The following is a 25,058-nucleotide window of genomic DNA, read 5'->3' on the forward strand; positions in this document are numbered from 1 at the left end:
ATTTAAAGAAGAAAATAGAGCATCAGATATTAATGATTCATTCATTTTTGGAGCCACTAGAATCCGTAAGTTTTCTTTGAAGGAAAGTAATGCGTTTGTTTTGTTCTTTTATCAGCATATGATCTTCCTTATCCTCATTACTTTTATCCACTTTCATTTCAAATTAATTTCATGGGAAATAAACTCGTCTTTTGCAATGAAGTTACACAAAAATTTGCCCAAAAAAAAGGAACTTGATGTGAAGCTAACATTTTGTTCTACCCAAGCAAAGCAAATTTATTATAGTATTTATCTGTGGTATTAATCATGTGACTTTCTCAGGTATGTTTAAGCATTCTTAACACATGGCATGGGAGGCCAGAAGAGAAATGGAATCCTCAAACATCAAGTTTTTTGCAGGTGAGTATTTCTTGTTTCTCTTCAGTTTGTCACTGAGTAGTAAGTTTGTCAGTCTGAACGCTTTCTCTTTGTGATTTTACTCTGGAATTTTCTTCCTTGAGTAAGGAAAAACAAAACAGTCATCCATAAAATGTCTTATTGTGACATTCCTGTTCTGTAACTGGTACTAACCTGTTCATCTGAAATGTCTAAGCATTATTTTGCAAACAGGCTGGAATTTAGTTCACCTATGTATTAGGTCAGTAAGCAGGGTCCAACTGAGAAGCTGTATTAGTAAGTGTTGCTATTTAGAAGATAAAAAGCTGCAATAATCAGTCTGATTCCCAAGGAGTTCAGAGCATGGGAGAATTAACTCACGTCAGATTCATGAATGCAGGTAGATGTATCTACATATGAGTCTTTCAGTGCACGGTGAAGGAGCTGTGGGGGAGTTCATAACAGTTGATTGTTACTTCAATGTTATTGTAAGGATGAAATTAATATGCTGTGAATGTCCAGCACTCAAGCCATTCTGAGTTTCTCTTGAGGAGTGCCTCTTTAAGCTGATTTTTTTTTAGTCCCACATGTATACATCCTTTTGTTGCACTGGGAGCATATATTTGTATATTTGTTTAGTGATATTTGTTTACTTATACCCAGGCAGTCATATTTAGCAGCTACAATTGAGTTAAATAACTGCTTGAATTTGTCAGAAGCTGGACTGAAAACTCACAGAATACAAAACTCCCAGATCTTGTCTTCCTTCAAATATTTTCTTGTATTGGCAAATGCTGCAAGGTTGAGAAAAGCTGTCTCACCTATGTGAGGATCACTTTAATGCAATTAAAAAAAAAAAAATCCAAATTATACTTCTGAAAAATGTTGCAACTTTACAATAAAAAACCAATCTTGTCTTATCTGGCAAATCCTCGCCTCTTTTACGCAGAAGTTAAATATGAATAGCTGATAACTTAAAACTAGTTAACTTTCATAATAGGTGTGATCCGTCAAATACAAAAAGAGTTACATCTTACTGATTTCGAAAGATTGCCTAGAAACAATTCCAACTGATTCCACATTTTTTGACTTGTATGTGGAAATCAAGAAAATTACATTGAACCTGGCTGGACTGAACACTTGTAACCCAGTCCATATGGGCTCCTTTTGTTCAAGGTATCAGAGCATCCAACTTAGACTTTTAAGGGAGCCTGAGAGCATGTTGTCTATTTTGGTACTTCGGTGCTCTTGTAAGTGTGGAGATCAATCCTCATAGAGTCTTACCTATGAGATTATCTTACTCAGATTTTTTCACCACTTCACTTTCTTCAGCTATAAACCATTCCATAATGCCAAGTCTTACTGGTTAATTTCTGTAGGTTAACTGGAGTATTAACATACTTGATCCTTAACTACAAGCTTTTGATTGCAGGCAGAATTTTTTTTTTTTTTTTTTTTTTTTATTTATTTATTTATTTTTATTTATTTATTTTGAGGAAAGTTTCCAAGCTCAAAGATCCAACAAGTGATTAAGTGAATAGGATCAAAAGTTTATGGTGGGGATTTCTCTGCCACTTAAGATGATGTGGATAAGATCCATGTAACTGCTGTACATATTAATTGGTTGCATAGTACCTTGTTTGCAGCCACCTTTTTATGCAATCACGGCATGATGAGCCACTTCAAGTTACTTAAAACTCACTGGAACTGCTGCATAGTGTTAGACTCTATCAGTGTGATTGTGCAGAAGTAAGTTGCCAGTAAGATTAATTCAGCTGTGTACAGGCAACCTATCATCTTAATGGCTCATAATCATTTGATTTACATAGTTGTCAAGTGAAGCAACATCCCATTTATTATATGAAGAAATCTAGACCTTTAGACTTCCCTTAATTTTCTCCTAAGTGGCCAATGGAGTTGTTATCCAAGTTTAAAATAGTAAAAATAATGGAAGATGCTATTTTTATTCTAACAATACATAAAAAACCAGCAAGCTGCTTTCAGACATGTGATATGCTTTCCCCATACACTTGGATTTTTTACATGTTGTAGTATGATCTTTCAGTAAAACTCAATATAATAAAGACTGTCCTTATAAAAATGTTTTGAAAGGCTGCTCTGACTGAATGCTTTTATAAGGAACAATGGCTTGTGGTTAGCAGTGAGGTAGCAGCATAGGGTGCTTACAAGTGCATTTAAGTTTTGATGTTCTAGATAATACCTTTCTATAAAAACAATGTTTGGGAGAGGTGAGCTCTCTGATTTCAATATTGGTGGGTGCTGTAATTTTCCACAGAGCCATATAATTAGCATTTGGAAATGAGTACAAAGTATAGTGCCAATTGCGATAGCTTTCACAGACAGAATGTGCGTGGTGCAAATTACCTTCCTTACTATCTCTGTAATGTAATATTTTGGTATGAGAAACTAACTTTTAAACCCTGGGATTTTTTTAATAAAGTTTTTGCATACTTCAAAACAGTCTTAATTGAAATTACTCTTGAATTGGGACAGCTCTAAAAGTACTTTGCTAAGTTACTTAGAGAATTCAGAGAAATCGGGTTTGTCTTCAGTTCTGAAAGTAATTTTGTGTCCATTCTCGTTTTGTATGTCTTGGGTCTCCAACTACAGCCAACTAGAAACAATTATTCTCTCAGAAATCTTCTATTTCCAGCAGAAGATACTTGCGCTGGTACAGAAAAAAAGAAGAGGCACCTTGGAGAGAGAGGGAGAATGGCTCTAAAGTAGGAGGGCAGGGCTGGCTTTTACACTAGCAGGAAGTGTTCACTTGAATTATTTCACTGAACATTCAGGTTTTGTTTCTTAAATTGAGCTTGAGGTGCACATACTGAAGTTGGACTTTGTGTTCTGTAGGGAGTCAATTCAGTCTGGCTTTGAGATGCTCAAAACTGAAGCATATTCTGCTGTATTTATAGTCTACCACCAGTCTTCGCTTTGGTGCTTGATTTTCTTACATATTCATGAGTGTTGGTAATCAATTATGGAAATCATATAGGGTGAGTTACAGGTGATATTTTTGTGGCTCTGAAAGCTCATTTCACTTTGTTCAAGGCTTCTGAATAGCCCTGGAACACTAGAAAAGAAACACTGGCAAATTACTCAAAATGCTGTTTTCAACCAGTATTCCTTTTGCTCTTGTCTTGAAGAGTTGCTGTATGTGCAGCTCATTCCTAGTACCACATGGACTGGCTTGGACGATTTATTTATTTATTTATCTATTTTAAGAAGACTCTAAGATGGCATCATCTACTGGAATTCATATTATGTCTATATCTTAAGCTATTTATGGTGATGATAAAGCTCCACATTCTAAGAGATGAACAATTGATGTATACTAGTGAAAAACTGTAAAGGTACTCCTGAATTCTACAAGAAAACTGAGTAGTGGAATAAAACTGAGGAGTTAAAGTATAGTTGTGCTATCTTTAGTGACAATCAGTGATAAATTAGCCCAGAATTTATCAGGACGTACTAGGTTATGATAACTGTCTAAACAGTCCTTAACATTTTCAGTTTTCTGCCATAGGAATGTGTTAAGCAATAAGCACATACATCATGCAAAATAACAACTTGCAATGATTTATTCAGGGTTCCCATGGCACTTTCTCATTTTGTTCCTTGGAATAGTTACTTCACAGCACAAGGTAGATTTCCTGTTCCAGATTCTAAAGTACTATGCAACTTTGTACTTCAGCATATTAAGTTGAAACTCTTCAGCGGAAGCGATTTCAACTTGTTCAGGAATTGGCTTTGGAGAGCTGGTTGATTAGTCCCCTAAAAGCTTAGCAATTATGTATTCCATGTGTCAAATCAAAGAAGAGTGGCAGAAAGCCAGCATGAGTAAATAAACAACTCCTGCCTGAGCTCAACTGCAAAAAGAAAGTACATAGAAGTGGGTATAGGAGGGAATGGGCTTCATGTAAGGAATATAAAGGCATTGGCCAAATGGCTCAGAAAAATCAAAGCTTAGCTGGTGTTGAAAATGACAAGAGAACCAAAGATCAAGAAGGGTTTCCTATAAGTATGTTGGCAGCAAAAGAAAACAGTGAGAAGTTGTGGTCCTGCTGCTCAGTGGATCAGAAAATGTAGTGATAGAGGACATGGAAAAAGCAGAGGTAATCTCTTCATCATTCCTTAGGGCTAAAATTTGCCTGCCCTTTTCCATGACTTCCCTCGGTCTGTGAGAAAGAGGAATTGCCCTCAACAGAGAAAATAAGTATTCAAGGCAACTGGACCTGCAAGATCATGGAACCAAATCATCATGGGAGCTAGCCAGTGCCATTGCAGATCTGTCGTCTCTCATCTTTGAGAAGTCGCAACTAGCATGGCTGATTCCCAATGACTGGCCAATCTCACACATTGTCAAGATAGGCAAGAAGGACAGTCTGGGGAGCTTACAGCTTGCTTAGCAACACAGGAGTCCTTGAGAGAATTATGAAACAAATCTTCCTGAAAGCTATTTTCAAGTACTTTGAAGACAGTAGTTAATATGGATGTACTGGGGTGATAGAGCCTAATGAACCAACTAGATGTCTACTATGAGAATCTGTCTCTGCACAAGGGGAGAGCAGTGGACATAGTTTACTTCGACATCGGCAAAACCTCTGCTCCAGTCCCCTTCAGTATCATAGCCAAATAGGTGAGAGATGGATTACAAGATAGGGCGGAAAGGTGGCAGAACTAGTGGCAGAGAGATGGGGAAGGTATAAAGAAAATAGAGCCAGATACCTCTTAAAGATATAGAGCAACAGGACAAGTATCTAATGACATAAGATGGCACTTGGGGAATGTTGATAAAATATTAGGAAGAGCTTTTTCATTATGAGGGTGACACTAGGATAAACGTCCCAGGGAGCCTGTGGAATTTTCGTGCTTGGAGATGTTAATGCTCTCTACAAGCGAAAAATATGATTTGGAAGTCTAAGTTGTAGTTCTTTACATGGTATATCTTTCCCAACATCCAACTTTGTAATCAAGAGATGAAGTTTTGAACTATAACAATAAAACTGATGTTAGATAGATATTAAGAAAGCTAATTTTCAGTGAAGTACTTTTTCTTATATGAATTTAGTAGATTTGGTTGCTAGAAATTTCATACAGCATTTAAGTTCAAAATGCTAAAGTTTTTTAGAGCTAAAGTTTGTGAAAGTAGTAAGGGAGCTGTTGGAAAAAGTTCTGTCATTTCTCCCCCCAAGACAAAAACACTTTGTAGATTAAATAGAAAACAGCTGGAGGGTGAAATAAATTGCTTGGAAAGAATTAAGTACTGCATGCTTTTTTTCTGACTCAGAGATGGAACTATTAACAGACCACCCAAAAACACTCCAGCAATTGACTTTACTGACCCAAATTAAACTGGAATATCAGTTTAGAGTTTTTTACTCATTACAATTATTATACATTATAACAAATGCTTATTAAGGCCAAGAAAGTACTGTGCTGCATATAGTCAAATTTCTCTACCATAGCTATTTAGAAATTATATATTTAAAATACAAAATTCAAAAAAGCAAAAACTGAATTATTTCCAGACACATGCAATGACTACGAAATCCACAAATCACTACAACTCCTTAGGTATCTGAGCTGTTGGAACAGAATTAGATCATTCTTTTCCCTTGTAGTGTTACAAATGACTATTTTCTTGCTGAGATCCCATTTGTGCAGAACATTCTGTATATTTTAATGTATTTATCTGCATTTTTACTTTTAAGTGTAAAGGAAGATAGCCATGGCTACTTCTTCTATGCATGGCAGGGAAGGGAGGCAATATTTAATTTTCCACCTCACCTCAAACTGGAGAACTCTAGTTTACATTTCCCACTACACAAGCATGTGCTCTGTCCACCATGACAAGGCTTTGGTGGGCTAGATTGCCTGTCTGTACTACAGTTTGAGCACATCAAGTATACAAATAGAAAGTGTCATGGCATCAAAAGAGCTAAGAATGTGGTTCCATGAGGTGGCGGTGAGATTAACTTAGGTCATTCAACTCCTTCTTAGCCGTTGTTTTGAAAGAACTTACTGTTCAGACGTTGTGTCTTTATAGTCAATAAACATGACAGAGAGAGTGTGGAAAGCTGAAACGTTTATTTGCTCGTGTTGCTACAAGAGAAAATCTGTGAGAGTGCTGCTCCTAAGCACAGAGCAGAACTACCTGGTTGTTGGGGCACTGCCTTCTGAGAGAACAGCTCTTTGTTGCTGACACGGTATCTATCTGATGTAAACTGTATGTTCTGCATGTTCCAAGGAAAAGAGTGACTCCTTTCATACAGATTTGCAAACAAGACTCCTAAATAAGGGGATACTCCTAAGCTTTAAGTTATATCTAGGCTGGGAAGAGAGTCAGTTCTAGAACATTTGCACGGACCTTTTTTTTTCTTTTTTTTTCTTTAATCTACTGCAGCGATGCCTCGCACCTCAGTATCATTCTGAGGCATGTAATAAGAAAGGATCAAGAATCTTTGATTTAACTTGATAAATTAGCTTTCTTTCACAAAAGGTTGCAATTAGAAATGCATTGCTTTAAATGCTTTATTTTGCTTATTTTTATATATTTTTAACTTATTTTTTACATTTTCTATGTGTTTGAACTAAATTCGCAATAGTAAGCATTATATTTATAATGTGTAGTAATGGTTTCCGTTTAAAAGCACTGACATTCCCTACTTGCAAACAGTCTGTACTGCAAATAAGAATGCTTTGTCATAAGTGTTTTCACATACAAGTAAGCAAAATTACGTATATTTTTAAAAGCACGTGAATAGCAGTTCTAATACATATATTTTTTCTTTTAACAGGTATTAGTATCTGTCCAATCTCTTATACTTGTAGCAGAACCATATTTTAATGAACCTGGTTATGAACGATCAAGAGGTACTCCAAGTGGTACCCAGAGCTCCAGAGAATACGATGGAAATATACGACAGGCAACAGTCAAGTGGGCAATGCTTGAACAAATCAGAAATCCATCGCCATGTTTTAAGGAGGTGGGCTTTGTGAAACTAAATACCTTTTTTGTGTCAGAATAGTCAAGGAAACTCATCTTGTAAACATGTTCCTGTTCACAACTGCTTTTTAGTACTAAGGATCACTGTTCAGTGACTCTTTCCACTGTTCAGTGGCAATGTTGAGAGTGATGCAAATACTTGGAAGCATGTCTTGCATGAGGTGTCTGGTTTTTGCTTTATTCTTTTTATTCTCTGGCACAGCTGACACTGGAAACGGAACAGAACAAGAATGCACCTGGCACAGATCCCTTTCTGCACAGATCCCTTTCTGGGAAAGGGCTGTGTAAACAAACTGGAAGTGACCTATAAGTCAGGTTTGGTGCTCAGGTTGATTAAAGAATGCTTCATCTAGGTTGGCTCATTCTTAATGCGAGATGATGCCTTTTACATCCAAGTGACAGCTATTGATCAACCCTAGAGTGGACGTTCAGTCTTTGTTAATCAGCTTAGGTAACAATGAAGTATTTTTCTATGAAACATGAATGTGAAGCATTTATTAGGAAACGTTTTGGATACACTAAAACAGTGCAAATTGGAAAAATACTTCCAATTTCAGCCTTCTCATTATTCATTTAAAAATGCCTAATTTTTTGCCTTTGAAAAGAACTGTCTTGCTGTTGATAGAACAGTACTAACCCTCATCCTTTCACACTGCCTTAAAAACTTCCTTGAAAAAAACTAAAATGTTTAATTTTTTTACTTGCCTGAAAAATAGAATAAAACTCACTCAGAGTATCACGGAATAACTTAGGTTTTAGGGAGCCTCTCTCATTGTCCCTCGCCCAATTCCATCCCCAGAAGTGAGTCCATTTAGGTTGCTGGGGTTTCAACATGCATGGCAAACAACTCCAGAAGAAAAAACGTGGAAGTTACATGAAGTAAGAGAATCTGTATGACTACTAATGCAAAATGGTTGATCAAACAGTCCTTGCACAGTGCTACCAGCCAATGGTTAGAAAAAAAATGTATTTTGCTCTTGACTACGGAAATTCTTGCCACTTCTAAGTTGAGGTGTGAAACTGTGTAGTAGCATCACCTGTGCTTTCCATTGTTTGCATGCTAACATACCAAAAAAGTATAATTATTTTAGGATTATTCACATTAGTATGTGTGACATCTGAATAGGTGGGTAGTCTCCCATGCCTTCCTTATAATCCATAAAAACATCCTTTGGAATGCAGAAAGCTTTTCCCACTTAAATTACTCAGTGTCTTACAGAATGAGAAATCATGAACATTTAACCTGTATAAGAAGTTAAGTGTTCTGTCCATTTACAGATGGAAAATGATGTGCTATATACTGTGGTGTTTTGTATTATTGCAGAAAAACATGGTTGTCATTCTAAGCTATTTCTTGTATGTTTTACTTAGTAAGTTGAAGACCATGATAGTGCCATGACACCTACTCAAATAACTTCTGCTAGTAGGTACTTTCTTATTTTTAAATGTAACAATTGCACTTTTGCAAAAATTTTCTCCAGTTGTCATCACTTAAAGTTACATGAAGATGTTATGAGTTGGTGAGCTCTGACAAGAACATGACATCTTTCTCTTCCTCTACATAGAAATTAAGGATATATAATTTACGGTATTTGATTACTGAACCCCAGTTTGCTGCTATAGCACTTTTGAAAAGAATCTTAAGAGCGTTACGTGATTATTTTGTAGCTTAGGTTTTTACTGCTTTCTATGAAAAAAAGCTTGTAAGCTGACATCCTGCTGCTCTTCAGGAAGGTAAAGTAATAAAGTGCACCCAAACAGTGTTGTTTCAATGGAAAAACAATCATTCCATGAGACCAGGGACTTAGCACGTCATTACCAGAAGACAGATGTTGAAAACAATAAAGCTACTAGCTTCCTAAATGCAATATTTGTCACTAGGACTGAGTTAAACTAAACCACACAAAATGTAAATGTGAAGTAACATTAAGAAGCAGATACCAGTTTGCAGTGGTATCTTGGACATTTGAAACTCCCATCTGTGAGCAGATAACAGTTTTGCTGCAGAGAAGAGAGCTGGCTAGCACTTAAGAGCTTTGGATTCAAAGCTATTTTGTTCTGGTTTAGATTACTGCACACATTTCCCAAAGTACAATTTTCATTTTTCCCTGTGTTTTCCTCAGTTATTTTTTTTTTCTTCCAGATGCTTTTAGGACTCTTTAGGATAGTACGATTAAATCCTCAAGACTGTGAGAATAGATCTAAAGCTATGATATCTTGCTTCGAGATGTTTGAGGCTAACATAGCTTGCATGTGTGTTAAAAATACAATCATACACGATTAAGCATGGGGTCATACCTAGTGCTTTACCAACTTATGAGAACTCCCTCTGTGCTTGATTGAGTATATACCCCCTATCACTGAGAAAAGTGGTGTTTATCTTTCTTTACATAGCACAAAAACAAAAGGAGATTATGCACTGAGAAACATTACATTTTTCATTGATGCAGTAGCTGAATTCATTGGAAGAATGCTACATTTGGTTCGTAGCCTGTCCAAATGAAAATAAGTTCTCGGAGCAGATTATCTGAGTGTTTCTCTGAGAGAACAGCTTGCTGTTATGAACTGTAGGACTTTGTAGGGTTGTGTTAAGAATGATTGGAACAATTACAATTCAGCAGTACATTAACACCTGGAAGCTTAGTCTAAGAAAGAATATACATCCTTCCACTCGCACTACCTTCTGTCTTGGGCTGTCTTCCCTTCTGTGTCTGAAATGACAAGAAGACCCAAGAGATCTAAACTGTCAGTCTGTGGGAGTTCTCCCAAACTCCATTATGGATATAAGGAACGCATCCAGAATTGGAGTCTATTAGGCTTTCAGTATGCAGTTTTTCCTTAGACGAATAGCTATATTCTCTAACCTCTAGAGGGAGAGATTATTTTCTCAATTATATTGCAGTGTTGCCAAGAACCCACTGTGCTCAATAAAAATTTCTGTAATGTTATTGTTTCTTTCACCAGGCAGAGTTTTAAAAATCTTTTTAAGGCAAAGCCAACACTAGAGTTTCATAACTTTGTATGCTTTGTTGGTGGTAGGTTTTAGTTTGGGGAGGAGTTGTTTTTTGTATTATTTTGTTTCTTTTTTAAACTCCACCTAGAAATACCAAAGTTTCTGTGTGATCAAATACTGGCTCACAACATGGGTGCAGCTCAAGTACTATTGATAGGGAATTGTGGTGTCCTCAATGATGCTGCTCATGCCTAGAGAATGTAACTCTCATTGTTTATCTTTCTTACAAGCTGGTAATTCTTCTTCTCTATGCAGAAGCATATTATTTTTCTGTGCTTAAACTGCTCAAAGGGTTTCTGCTCATCTGCTTTCTGTTCAGCCAGCAAGCAGTCAGTAACGAGAGAAGATAAGGTACTTATTGAAGAAGCATAGGTGAGAAGTATAAAACAGGGCAGTGAAAGCAACAGTGAAAACCCTAACATTTTATCTTGTATCCTTGCACATATGTTAATGTAAGTGCACATACATAGTGCCTGCATGGTAAGATCACCTTTGGACTGGAGAATATCTGACATTCTGCTATCACTTTGCTGTTCTGCCATTTTACAACTCATTGTTCGGTGCTGAATTGTCCTTAGAATGTTCTGGGTTTTTTTCCTTATCCATTTGGACTCACAGGGCTCTTGCACGTTTTGTATTATTTAAGTATATTGGTTCTTAGATGAAAACCCATGTTTTTTCATCCCAAATATTTTCTTGCAGGTCATCCACAAACATTTTTACTTGAAAAGAGTGGAGATCATGGCTCAGTGTGAGGAGTGGATTGCAGACATACAACAGTACAGCAGTGACAAACGGGTAGGCAGAACTATGTCCCATCATGCAGCGGCTCTCAAGGTGAGACTTGCTTTTATCCAGAAATGACGAGTAGCAATTAAATTGTACAACAGCTGAGTTTTCTATTAACAATATCTGAAAACCAAGGCTTCACCACTGTCAAAAGCTGAAGTGTAAGTGCAGGCCACTTTTTCAGTTTTTTTCCTACAAGTAAGATCTTTTTTTAGTTCTTGTTTTGCCAATTTCTCCATAAATATTTATATAATTTCAGTTATAACAGTTTCTGTCATGATCAGAGAACGTAAATGCATCTCAAATGCAAAAGAAATAGCACAACATTTACACTGATGCCCTCGTTTGCTACAGTTTTATGCACTGCCTTTAGTTTGTCGTCAGTAGCACCTAATTACTGTCACTAAAAGGAAAGCACCAGTCCTTAAATGTGAACTGTGAGAAACCTTTATCCTGGCAGTGAAATAAGACATTAAAACCTTTGCTACTTACTCCCTTTGTTGGCTTCTGTTCCCTAAAACTGTGAGAAGTTCATGTTTTAACTCTGGTCTGTAGCACTGACTACTTCTCTCTATTTAGCGTCATACAGCTCAGCTGCGAGAAGAACTTCTGAAACTTCCCTGTCCTGAAGGACTGGATCCAGACGCTGAGGACTCCGTGGAAAAATGCAGTGCCACGAGTTCAGAAGAGACTGTGCTGCACGAACAGGTGAAACCCAGCAGCAGTAAAGATATCCCCACTGATTTCAAGTTATGAGTTGTATTGACATGGACTTTCTAGACACAAAGGCTTTGAAGCACAAGCCAAATATGTCAATATTTGTATGTAAGAAGCTAATTATGTAATAGGCAATGAAACTGAAACTATACTATGCCCTTACGGATATACAGTTTAATTCAAGATGATCTTTTATTTACCTGTACAAGAGTGTAAACTTTTTTGTGCTTTTATTTTTCAATTGTGAGAACCACTGATTGGTATGTTTAAAAAAAGTTATGTATACAAGAAATGGATAAATCACTGATATATAAGGGAAAACTACCTTAGGAAAGAATGTTTACTGAATGTTTATTATTTTTTTTTACTTGTAGAGTGAGGGCGGTTGTAACAAAGAATATATATTGGTCATTCTTACAGCTACTATTTAAAGTCAGAAAATTTTCACTGAATTTGATAGATTTTACGTTTGGCCATATATTCATGCTCATATTTGATTCTAAAGAAAACCTCCTGTATACTTCAATAAAAGTTAAATGGACATGATCCCTCTTTTATGATTTACTGGTACATTTTTTAAATAAACTGCCATAAAATACATTATAGCTGAAAGCTTGCACTTGTATGACTGAATTCATTGCAGTCAACATATTTAATTTTATGCTTACTAATTCTAAAATGCAGTTGAAATAAATGCACATGGTTTTACCTCATGCCAAAATCTGGACTTCTGAATTCATCTTTTGTTTAGCTAATTTAAGCAAGCTAACAGTGTTCTAAATTTCTTAAGGGCTGTTGTGGAACAAAGTCTGTTTTCTGTTGAAATGTCTGATTTTTACATAATAATAATAATAATAATAATAATAACTACTTTAAGTACTGACAGGCTACTGATGTGCCATGTAGGACACTTAACGTTCTGTAGATCTTGCTGCATAGGCTTGGTTCTGATTTTACTCTTGCAGCCACAAGTCCCTACCTAAAAAGGGATTTCCATGATTTAATTATCAAGTCTCGCTTTTAAAAATTAAGTGATAGTAATGAATGTTACATTAAGTAGTCCTTGAAGGACTAAAAAGATAATAGTGGCATTACCTCAGACTAAATGATCTGTTGTATTGATAATACTACAAGTGAGGTTAAAAAAAAAAGAAAATTCTCTACTTTGTTTTCTATTTGTTCTTTGCTTGTAAGTATCACGCTGGAATTTTTTCATTTCTTGTTTTACAGTGTATCATTCCTAATCATTAAAAGTGGCACCAACTGAGGTTGTGTTCTTAAGCTGATGGTGAACAGGCATTGATAGTTCTGTCCAAAGTACAGTTTTTCTGTTCTTTTGATACGTTGTGTTATCCCAGGGTCCATCCAGGTATTACATAATTCTCAAAACATCAGTTTACACATTTCTGTGCTACTACAGGAAACCCTTAAAAAGGGAAGCAAGAAGCTCTGTGCCAGTGTTACAGAGGTAAGTGTACAAAAGTTTCTGCCATAGTCAACGTTTTAGATCGTTATCTGTGTTAAAACAGCACTGTGTTTCTCTAGGTGGGTATTTACTTACCTTTTTACTGTTGTACAATAAAGCTCTGGTATTCTCATAAAGGCTCCAAAAGCAGAACTGCTCACAAAGTAGCAACTACGTTTAAGTTAGTGATTTCTGTTAAAGCTCTTAATTTAGTGTTTAAACCATCTGTCTACAGGAGCACAGCATTTTTATAAAATCCTGGTACTTGTACCAAAAAGAAACAGACCTAAAGATCCACCTTATACATAAAAATGTATTTTTTAACCATTTAAAAAAAAAATTTCCACAAAAAAACGCACCTGAAATACAAAGCACCTAACTTGCATTATCTGACTTTAAAAGGCTGTATCATTTTCTCTTAGAGTGCATTTATGGTACCACGGTGATGCTAATGTGAAGTCACTGCTGTTAAATTAAGCAAATGCAAACAGCTGCCTGGGATATTAAAGTCTAATTTGTAAATGCATACCAACTTTTCTTGCTCCAATTTGAGCACCACAGAGCAGTATCATACAAATTAAAGCAGTGATTCCATCATTAACAACTTGCAACTGTGTTACCATGTAGTGAGTAGTATTTCCTGGAGCTTTGCAGACAAGAATGCCAAGTTTTTCTCTGATTGCTTCAATCTACACCTGCTACCAAAGAGAGAATGGCTCGGCAGCCATCTATGAGACCTTGTGCTCCATGAGAGCAAAGCAGTCATTACAATAATCTCTACACATAAACAAACAGTCACTCTGTTTTGCTAATGTAGATGCAATACTCACCATATGCAAATGTGAATGTTACCTCCATAAGATTTATCAGTTTCCTTTGAAATTTCCTTTCAGTAGAAGCTGTGCATAAATGTAGGAATTAATGCTCATCTGTAACTACCATAGTTGTACAAAACAGTGGCCCTGCATGTGGCAGGGGGGTTGGAGATTCGTGATCCTTGAGGTCTATTTTATGCTCTCAGATGCTCTATTTTATATGCTGTGGCAAAGAAATTGATAGGTAAACCACCCTATACTTAATTTACCTTGTTTACCTGTAAATACCTGAACAAAAATCTAGCTGACCTACATTTAAGGCAGGACTTAGGTATTTACCTGGAGTTTCTCTGACTTGTCTTCCATTTTCTTCCCTCCATAACGCCTTACTATTTGTGTGTTTTGCAAGTGTTCTTTTATTTCTTTCTTTGTTTCCCCAGAAGCCAATCACCATCATGTGGACATCTCTCTGGACTGTCAGCTCTCTTTATCTAGAAAACAGAAATTAGAAGGATTTTTCAGTGAAAAGGTGATGCATTTTTATACTTATAACCTGAAGAATAAGGCACAGAAGACATTCCAAATCCATGTTCTCAACGTATTATCATATACATGTGTATATAGTTATATGAATAAATAGGTCAGGTCAGGCAGTCATTTCTTTTTGAAAAACAGTTTTCCAAGCTCTATTTTTTCTCTCTTTTCCCATAAATTCTTAACATAAGGTAGAGCATGTTGGCATTTATATTGAAACATGAGCTTTCTATGAGTACAATAAGCTGAATAGGTAAAAGAAGTTTAACATTTTCTAAAACTAATAAATAGTAAAAACATTTTGTTCTCTAGAGCCTGCAGTTGCCATTGTTTTATTCTTTTGGAATACAGGTAGAGGAATTATAGTATCTACTCGCTGAGTTACTATAGTAAAACTCCAAAATAATCTCACTACTGCCTGTTTTTAATAACAGCTCAAAGAAAACAAATCCCAGCACACAGCGCTTTATCTTGACTGAGATGGCTCTGCATATTGTGACCTCTCATGTCTACAGGTGATAATTTTTCCTACGTCTCTTGACTGCTTCTTTACATGAAAATTACCTATATTATCCGCATTGTTTAATAATATGATCTCAGCTGTGTAGATAGAGGTCTTTTCCAGCCTTAATGATTCTTAATACTAAGATCATCTATTCCAACTGTCCACCTACCACTAATAACCATGGCCCTCAGTACATCTACCCTTTCCTTAAACACCTCCAGGGATGGTGACTCCACCACCTCTCTGGGCAGTCTATTCCAGTGCATCTCCACTCTTCCTGAGAATAAATTTTTCCTATTATCCAACCTGAACCTCCCCTGGTACAACATGAGTTACCCTCCTGACCTACTGCTGTTACATGGGGGAAGAGGCTGACCCCCACCTCACTGCAACCTCCTTTCAGGGACTTGTAGAGAGCAATGAGGTCTCACCTAAGCCTTCTCTTTTCCAGGCTGAACAATCCCATTTCCCTCAGCCACTCCCCATACGACTTGTACTCCAGACCCCTCACAGTTTCATTGCCCTTCTCTAGACACGCTCCAGGCCCTTAGTGTCTTTCTTGTTGGGGAATGGCCCAAAACTGAACACAGTATTTGAGTCTCACCAGAACTGAGTACAAAGGGATGATTATCTCCTTGCTCCTACTGGCTGCACTACTTATTATACAAGCCAGGATGCTGTTGGCCTTGGCCACCTGGGCACAGTGCTGGCTCATGTTCAGCCAAGCATCAACCAACACCCTCAGGTCCTTTTCCTCTGTGCAGCTTTCCAGCCACTCTTTTTCTCAAGCTTGTAGAATTGCCAGGGGTTGTTTGGCCAAAGTGCAAGACTGACATTGCGTTTTGTTGAATATCATCCCACTGGCTTCGCCCCAGCTATCCAGCCTGTCCAGATCCCTCTGTAGGACCTTCCTGCCCTCAGATGGATAGACACTTTCCCCCAGCTTGGTGTCATCTACAAACTTAGTGAGGATGCACTCAATGCCCTCATTCAGATCATCAATAAAGATAGGGTAGGCCCTAATACCAACCCCTGTGGAACAATACTCATGACCGATCACTAGCTGGATTTTACTCCATTCACCTCTCTGGACCCAGCCCTGTAGCCAATTCTTTGTCCAGCAGAGTGCATCTATCCAACCCCAGGGCTGCCAGCTTCTCTAGCAGAATACTGTGGGAGACAGTGTCAAAAGCTTTACTAAAGTCTACATACACTACATCAACAGCGTTTCCCTCAGCTTCCAGGCTGGTCACCCAGTCATAAGAGATGAGGTTGGTCAGGCAGGACCTGCCTTTTGTGAACCCGGGCTAGCTGGGCTAGCTGGGCCTGATCCCATGGTTGTCCAGCACATGCTGTGTGATCTCACTCAAGATGGTCTGTGTCATAACCTTCCTTGCCAGCAAGGTCAGGCTGACAGACGTGTAGTTCCCTGGATCGTTACAACCCTTCTTATAGAAGGGATCACATTAGCAAACCTCCAGTCATCTGGATTCTCTTCAGTTGACCAGGACCACTGATGGATGCTGGAAAGTAGGTTGGCAATTATGCTCACCAGCTCCCTTGGCACCCTCACGTATATCCCATCTGGCCCCAAACTCTAAACTGGAGGCTAATGCTGGAGGTAGAAATGTTTCTGTAATTCATATAGCAAAATCTTGTATTTAAGCTTGTTTAGTAAACAGTTCAGAAAGGAAAGGTATCCATTCTGTATCACTGACCATGCAGGATATTTATTATCATAACTCACAGTGTTATTTTTAAAAACCTTTGGGAGGCTTTCCTGTTTTCAGTGCTGTGCTCCATACTTGCAGCTTATGCACTTCATGCATTTTTTTCATTTGTTCTTCATCTGCAGTCATTATTCTCTTCCTCACTCATAGACCCACCCCCACAGATACATATGCACAAAGCCTTCAACAATTCATAAACTCTTTGCATAAAGCTCTTAGGATAAAGCAACCACATCCCAGTTCCCCAATAGCAAACTGAGGAATACATTTTAAAAAAATAAAAGTATTTTCCAACCAGGAAACTAAAGAAAACTAAAACCACAGATTTAAAAACAAAACAAACCAAAAAAAAAGACTATTTGTCATTATTATAGACTGCCTCTATTGTTTTATTAAATATTTTCTTATTTACCAGAGCAAAACACAGCCTTTTTTCTCTTTTCCATTTCCTTTCAGATGCTTAAACAAGTTTGTTATTTGGAAGTGGAAAGTTGGCTATGAGGGTAAAGGCAACAGCCTTCTTTAACTTACTCCTAAGTAATGGTTTAGAAGTTTCCAGAAGTCCTGTTCTTTCACCTCAAGTTTAAAAGCTTATTTTCAGTCACCAGCTCCTTTCTCCTTATGCAAGTTAACCACAACTGTATCAAAGCCGACTTCCAGGACAGCACGCTTTCTGTCTGTCAAACCTCCTTTGAAACTGCTAGCAATAATGATGTTATTTCCACAGTTACCATTTTAAACAGGTCCTAAGGAAGTGGCAATGAGCTGGACATCACACTGCCATACAACAGTCCTGGCTGAAGCCCAGAGCAGCACAGTTCTAAGCTGAGTATGAGGACACATCTTTTAACACTGCATGAGAGGTACAACTGCAGTTTATTTAGAAAGTAACGAGGCCTTAATTCATTACATACACACAATCAGCCTAGCCAAGCATGGGCATCCTCACATTATGGAAGTCAGGAGGCCAGATGCACATGGTTGGGAAGCATTCTCCAGGATGCAAGTCACAGCCTTCATTCTGGCTGTAGCTACAGTTCAGGCTGTCCCAAAAACCTTGCAAATGTTTGCTGGCAATGAACTGAACTGCGGCAGTGATTCAAGAGGGGACAGAAGTGACATTATCATTTTGGTCCTTTTCAACCCAGGCCATTCTATGATTCTGTGATTATATGACATGGCAGAACAAAAACTAATAGCCAACAGCAGGATTGCTGAAAAGGAAATGGTACATCTGCCAACTGGGCCGATCCTCTCTACTGCCAGGCTGTCAGTGCAAATCTCAGCCGGGTTTTGAGGCAGTTTCAATCAGTGAAACTCATCACGATATGTAAAATTCACAGGGGCTGGCCTCCAGATCAGCAGAAGTCACAAGAGAAATCATGCAACCATCTGGCTGGCTGAATTTTGCCATAGTGTGGGATTCTGGATTAGTCCCAGAGCGTTTACAGTAGCCGCAGACTAGCAAAAGAAAAACTCTTTCCAGAGTCAATTCAACACATCTCCTGTCTGCCTCACGGTCACTAAAGGCAGCAGAGCGTGCAGCTGGGTCGCACAGACATCGAAACACCACCTGCTGTCATATGGCTCCCTGGGAGGCTTTAAATGTTGGCAACATGATGAGAGACCACCTCATCCGTATGACAACAGGGAAGATGAGGGGGGAAATTACATCTGAGTGATGATTTAGCTCAATACAGATTTCACTCTAGCTTAAAAATAAATATCTACCTACAAGTGCATGCTCAGTCACAAACAATTGCTGTTGATGGCACCAAATAGAGACTGAAGCAAAAGTACTCCAGAGAACAAAATATCTGTTTGTATCTGTACTGCCTACTGATGTGTTAAACCTCCTCCAGCTCTTTTCTAGCCGTTCCTCTAAGTAAATCATTCACGTTAGAAAACAAATGGCCAGATGAACAAATGACATACGGCAGGGAACTAAACATCAATAACCAATATCAGAGGAGAAGCCAAGCCATTTCAATAGAGAAGAGGAGAATGACAGCACATGGCTCCTGATTAACAACTGTTCAATTCAGGAAAGATGGTTCTATCTCTCAGAGCTCTCAGGAGATCCATATTACTAGCAGAAATCAATGAAAGACAGTGCTGAAATTTGAAGCTTGAATTTAGAGAACTACAACAGAATTCTGTGTTATTCAAGATTCTATGTATGCCTAATGCAAGACATGGATTAATCATCTGAACAAAAATAACAGTTGCTATGGCTCCTTGTAGTTACAAACAGCTTCTGATAACACTGTCTTCCTGAAAATGTTAGTCTAATTTGTTTGAGTGGGTTTTTAATTATTACTTAAAATACTCTTTCACTTGCTAATACATTTTCAGGCTCAGAATCCAACAGCAAGTGATTTTATATTGCCAAGTGTGCCTTCAAACACAGTTGCCCAGTCAGTGTCACTGAGGACAAACCATGGCAGTAAATTCATCCAGTTTTCATTTTCCCCTGGTAGCTCATTTTTCACATTTCAACATACTGAGCTTTATGCATCAAAGCTTCACTGAGACACCAGAACAGCAGTCAGTGCCCTGGTATTCATTGCAGCCTGCAAGCCCCACCAGTCAGAATTTGGGGTCAGAATCTGTACGGCAGATCAAATTGTTCTACACCTCCTACCAAATACTGCATCCTGTGAGTGACAGAGGGTTTCCATGCAGACTGAATTGCCAGCAGTGTCTACCTCAACCTTTGGCTTCTTTTTATCAGACTGAATTCATACTGTTGGTCTTCTGGAGAAAATGACATTTTTCCTAAATGTAAGTATTTAAGTGGTTTGAAAGTTTTTGCCTTAATGGCCTTTGAGTTTTAGTTCATACGGAAAAGAAAATATTTTTGTTATTTTAATATGTTAATTAAAGATCAAGAAATTTACTAGCAGCTGAAAAAGCAGGAAAGTCTTTTGTGATTCCTGTCTATAAACCAGGTAAAATAACAAGTACCAACTGTAGAAATTTTTAGGCCATGGCCTCTCATAAAACACAGATAAAAATTTAAGTGTAGATTCAAAAACATTAATCAAACTGGGCTTACCTATTTGCTTCCATTAGTGTCATTTATTTCCACATTTAGCAATGTGGAAAGCGCCCAGTGGAAATACCAAAAATCACTTTGACATTGACCCAACCTGAACAACAGACCCATCACCAATCACACGATTCTTGTGTCACCATCAAAACAACTGCGCTCTTCAGTGCTAAGCTGCTAAACCCAACACTTCACAAAGCTTGCGAAACAGACCGATATTTTTCGAATCCATAAATAAGAAAACTACTGCATACTCACTGTGCAGCTTCAAAATACTTCACCCACTACAACTGCAGTAATATTTTTGTATGTGTGAACACTCCTATACTCACCATATTTATGCAAACAAGAAATAATAATTGTTAACATCTTTTCATCTTCAGGGTATGAGTCCCATAGCAATGTGTTGAGAAAAGCTGCCATAAATTTATTTGCACAGATAAAATAGAAGCCAATATTTTCAGGAGAATACCAGGAAATTGACAGTCTATAAATACCTCCAGAGTTCCTCAACCAGCGTTATTTTCTCATCCTAGTTTAGATCCTTGTATTAAGGGAAAAGACAGTTCAGGATGAAGACAGTAGAGACATTGAAAGTGTCATTTTAAGGCACATATAAATGCTTTCCTTAATTAACATGACTTTGCCCTTCATATAACCATACTGTGTAGTAAGTCTTCTGCCCAAAGTCACTTGTATCATAGAATCACAGAAATGATGACAGAAGGGGCAGCTGGAGGTGATCACTGCTCCTCCCCAAACAAAGCATCAAGTTTCCCCAGCAGCTGTCAGTGGAATATGTCTCTCCTACAGTTTTGGTAGTTTGGACTCTGCTTCAGGCTAATTGCCTTCTCCCTTTTGTCTCTAGTCCCAGCTACATTGCAGTGTTACTATGGACACCCTACATTTATAGCTTACTTCAATTACTAGATCATTTTTATTTGCTCAAAAACCAAACCATTTTAAAATAGATGAAGAAAATAGGGAAGAAAACAGAGCAAAGGTCATGTTGCACTTTAAAAAGTCCAGCCGGTTCCAGCTTCTCTCATGGTTGCAGTAAAACCATTAATCATAATAAACTCATTTTGTCTAAATGCAGAGGTAATACATTTTTCCATGTAAATCATTTCATTGCCGTGACAGAATGATGTCAGAGAGTCTAAATAGCTGATCTAATAAATTTTCCTTTAGGAACATTGTTTAGCACTAAAGGTTAGAGTGGGGAGGGTCAGGGAACAAGGGGCAAGATTGATGGCAGCTGTTGGTAAGAAAGATTTGGTTTTAATTTTCTTAAGATAGATCCAAATACTACATTTACACAAAAGCATTTTTATAGACTGAGAAAATGTATAAATCTGGATATTGCAGCAATAAGAACTAATATCTTTCTAAAAGAAAAATACAGCTCTAGGTAATAGCAAGATTTTCAGGAATGTATAAGAGATAATAGAAAAAAAAAAAAAAACCTTAACTTTGCAAGCTTTTTAATATCATTCATCTGCTTAAGGACTATTTTTGATATAATTCAGCACTCCACATTCACCATTTGTACTCACAGACTCATACACGTGGATCAACACTTTTTTTTAGGCCGTGGCCTCTCATAAAACACAGATAAAAATTTAAGTGTAGATTCAAAAACTGCAAAAAATCTGCATCTGATTTGACTGCATGCACAGAAATGTTTCAGTAATGATGCAGAAACATGGAGAAAAACAGCATTTCATTCCCCACCCCTCTACCAAAAACAAATAGAAAAAAAAAAATCGAACTGCACTTCATACTTCAACATAAATGTGACTATTTGCTGAGTCCTACGGCAGCATGGGAGAATAAATATACATGTTGCCAGCATGGAAAATGAACAGCCTCAGATGAAACATTAAAAAAAGAAAAAATCAAAGCTGTTACTCCCTATTTCTTTGCATCAGATCTCTCCAAGTCAAGCTTTGGAAGAAATTACTGATTTTGGTTTAGTTCCAACTATTTTTTTCTATTTGTCCTTTTTTTCATTTGAGTACCTACAGATGAAAAACTGTTTCAGGTAGGCTTAATCCCTACTCTTTACTGCAGCACTGGGTACACTCAATAATGACAACCCTGCTGCGTAGAGAACAGCAATTCTTTTCTTTTCACACATAGTTGATCTAGTGAGATGTGTGCTACAAGCCACACAGATTGCCTGCAAAGAAAGAAGCAAATCTCCTTTAAAAGAACTATTTCATATACAGATAATACAGAAAGCTGGATAACCCCCAGAGTTTTTCCAGCTCTTACAATGGTGACACAGACTCTAATGAGCTCTGTAATTGTAGCTCTCTCCTTCCCAGTCAGCTCCTTTAAAGCCAGCTTTTTGCAGAGAGGATTTGCACATCTTCTCTTATAAACTAGATATTTCAAAGAAACAAATACCATCGTCCAGCACACCTAAATCTGGGTAAAAGAGAATTAACTAAATACAGATTTGTTCATTGTTTGTTTATTTTCATGTTTAAATTATACTTCAGTACCTGACTGCAAAGGAGATGCTATTTTGTCATGGCAGTTCTTCTGGCAGCTTGTTAACCAAGATGGATATTTGGATGCCTTAATCATCCATTTCAACCTGACGCACGCTGGATAGCAATGTGAGACAGCATGAAATATTCTAACATATCACTGCTGCAGGAACAGGAGAGGTCCACTTTTCCTCTCTTCAGAGCTGCACTCCTGCAGCTGAGCTGCCATTTCCAACCACTGCCATCACGGTGCCATCCAATCCAACAAGAAACTGTCTGTAAAAGAGAAACCTATCAGGAACTGGAAGCTGCTAGTGGAAATGTTCCTCAGCATCAGAGCAATCCCCACAGAACGGGCAAGGCAGTGTCGATGGAAGAATGGCAGGAGGGAAAGGCAGTGAGAGCTCCTATTTTCTGGTGCAGTTAGGTGTTTGACCAGCTCAGGTACTCACACAGGTGCAGCATCAGCTCTTCCACCTTCCTAATTTTTAAACTGACACCGTAAATGGCAGTTTGCGTCTCTGTAAAACGTAACAGTAAAGTTTGTTTATGGATTTTAACAAATCTATTAGGTAATTTGAAATGAGTTTCTCAGTGTATTGAGTGTAATCTCTTCAGCAGTGACATTTATTTATTTCTATTCACCTTGATAAGTAGACTAATTTTAGATTCCTCTAAACATGCTACAAAACATCTATTTGGATAAGATTTATCACTAACGTGCCCTTGCACCAGGAAAACCTTAGTACATAGTGCAGGAAAAACGAAACACCAAAACAGTGCATCCATCATCAGTAGAGCATTTCCTAAATACTCACAGGAAAGAAAGAAAAAAGATGCCTTTTTCCATGAGTCTGCATGCTGTCACGTGGTACAACAACAACCACAACAAAAATGACAACTCAGGGAAATAGAATCTTTTAAATCATTTTTTCTACCACTAAGAAAGACATGTACATCATTCTTTGTATTTCTATAGTTGTATGTGTATGAGAGCCCACTGATCAAGACAGAAAAATAAAATCAAATAATTCTGCTTTGTTTTCATAGGGGTGACATGGTGTCTTTCCTTCTGAGGTATTCTAGTATGCTGTGTCAATTTCTTGATGCTGATAATGGAGAAAGGAAAGGAAATCATTTCATGTGCAATATCTAGTATTCTGGATAATCTGTAGCTGCTCATCTATTCCAAGAAATCCTGGAGAATGCTTCCTTACTTGAGAATTACTCTAGTAGTCAGGACCTAGCTGGAATAACTCCCCTGAACTGAGTCTTTACTGCTGACTCTCAAGAGACACAACAAATCATCAGATCTGAAAAATAAGGATCTTCTAGAGAGCCCAGTGGAGGGCCACAAAGACAATTAGTGTACTGGAGCACTTCCTGTATGAAGAACAGCTGAGACCCCTGGGACTGTTCAGCCTGGAGAAGAGAAGGTTGAGGAGGGAATCTCATCACTGTAAATATCCAAAGTAGGGGAGTGAAGTGGGTGGACCAAGACACTGAAACAGTGGTGTGCAGCAATAGAACAAGGGATAATGGGCAAAAACTGGAATGGAATAAGTTCCATTCAAACAAGGAAGAAGTTTTTTCTTTACCGTCAGAATTACGGAGCACTGGAACAGGTTGCCCAGAGACACTGGGGAGTCCGTTCTCTGGATAGTCAAGACCTGTCCAGATGCCTTCCTGTGAGATCTACTGTACGGAACCTGATTTAGCAGTGGACTGGACTAGATGATCTCTATAGGTCCTTTCCAACCCCTACAATTCTACGATTCTGTTACTCAGGCACATGAATTCCTCTTACTGATACATTTAAGACTAACTCAAGCGCTGTTCTCAAGTGCTGTTTCTCCATGTGACTTTATCAATTTATAGATTTTTCCGTTAACTTACTTCACTCTCACTGCAAGAAATATAACCAACTTTTCCAGAGTTTGCATTATTTTTTCCCTTGTATATTTTCCTTGCTCATTCAAGCGTAACTACTTTAAAAGTTCTCGTCTGTTAACGTGAAGGCCTTCACTTCAGACAATGTAAGTATTGTTTACTATCTACTTCATGCTATCTACTTCTTTTAGTTTCCACAGGATTTTCTTGGTTAATGGTAACAATTGCATTATTTTCTTTAAAATAGTACCCTAAATAAATCTTTTCCAATAGCATAGTGGAAATGCTAAGTCATGGCTTGAACCAGTGATGGAGCACCTGGGCTCCCCACGTGCATGTAATGCCCCTGAATGACCAGAAGGGGTGGAGCCAGGATCCCTTCCCAGACCTCATTTAAGGGCTGGCAGTGGAGGCAAGAGTATTTTTCTGGAGACTCTTGTGTGCTTGAGACCTTCTGAAGGTAAGCAGCTTCTTTCCTTTATTTCTGTGCCTTCTGCTTTTGTGGGGGTTTTTTGTGGGTTTTTTTGTTTTGTTTTGTTTTTTTTTTTGTGTGTGTGTGTGTGTTTGAGTGAATCGTCATTCACTGTGGCCTGGGACCTTGCTGCTCTGCTGTCACTGTTGCACTTCTCACTGCATTACAAATAT

General features: G+C 37.9%; 1 protein-coding gene across 9 annotated transcripts in view; it reads left to right on the plus strand.

The window, feature by feature from the left end:
* BIRC6 (baculoviral IAP repeat containing 6) overlaps positions 1-24,465 on the plus strand; it is a 181,760-nt gene extending 157,295 nt beyond the window's left edge. For 7 of the 9 annotated variants that reach the window (XM_052683945.1, XM_052683972.1, XM_052683967.1 and 4 more), the window contains exons 71-74: positions 322-399; positions 7,197-7,385; positions 11,121-11,255; positions 11,787-24,465. In XM_052683945.1, the coding sequence (XP_052539905.1) occupies positions 322-399; positions 7,197-7,385; positions 11,121-11,255; positions 11,787-11,963 (579 nt within the window). In that variant the 3' untranslated portion in view covers positions 11,964-24,465. The remainder of the gene's footprint in view (positions 1-321; positions 400-7,196; positions 7,386-11,120; positions 11,256-11,786) is intronic. The other 2 variants (XR_008206958.1, XR_008206963.1) reach the window with 2 other exon arrangements.
* Positions 24,466-25,058: the final 593 nt, after the last annotated feature.

The sequence above is a fragment of the Tympanuchus pallidicinctus genome, unplaced genomic scaffold (genome assembly GCF_026119805.1).
Source record: "Tympanuchus pallidicinctus isolate F22 unplaced genomic scaffold, pur_lepc_1.0 scaffold1, whole genome shotgun sequence".
Lineage (NCBI taxonomy): Eukaryota > Metazoa > Chordata > Aves > Galliformes > Phasianidae > Tympanuchus > Tympanuchus pallidicinctus.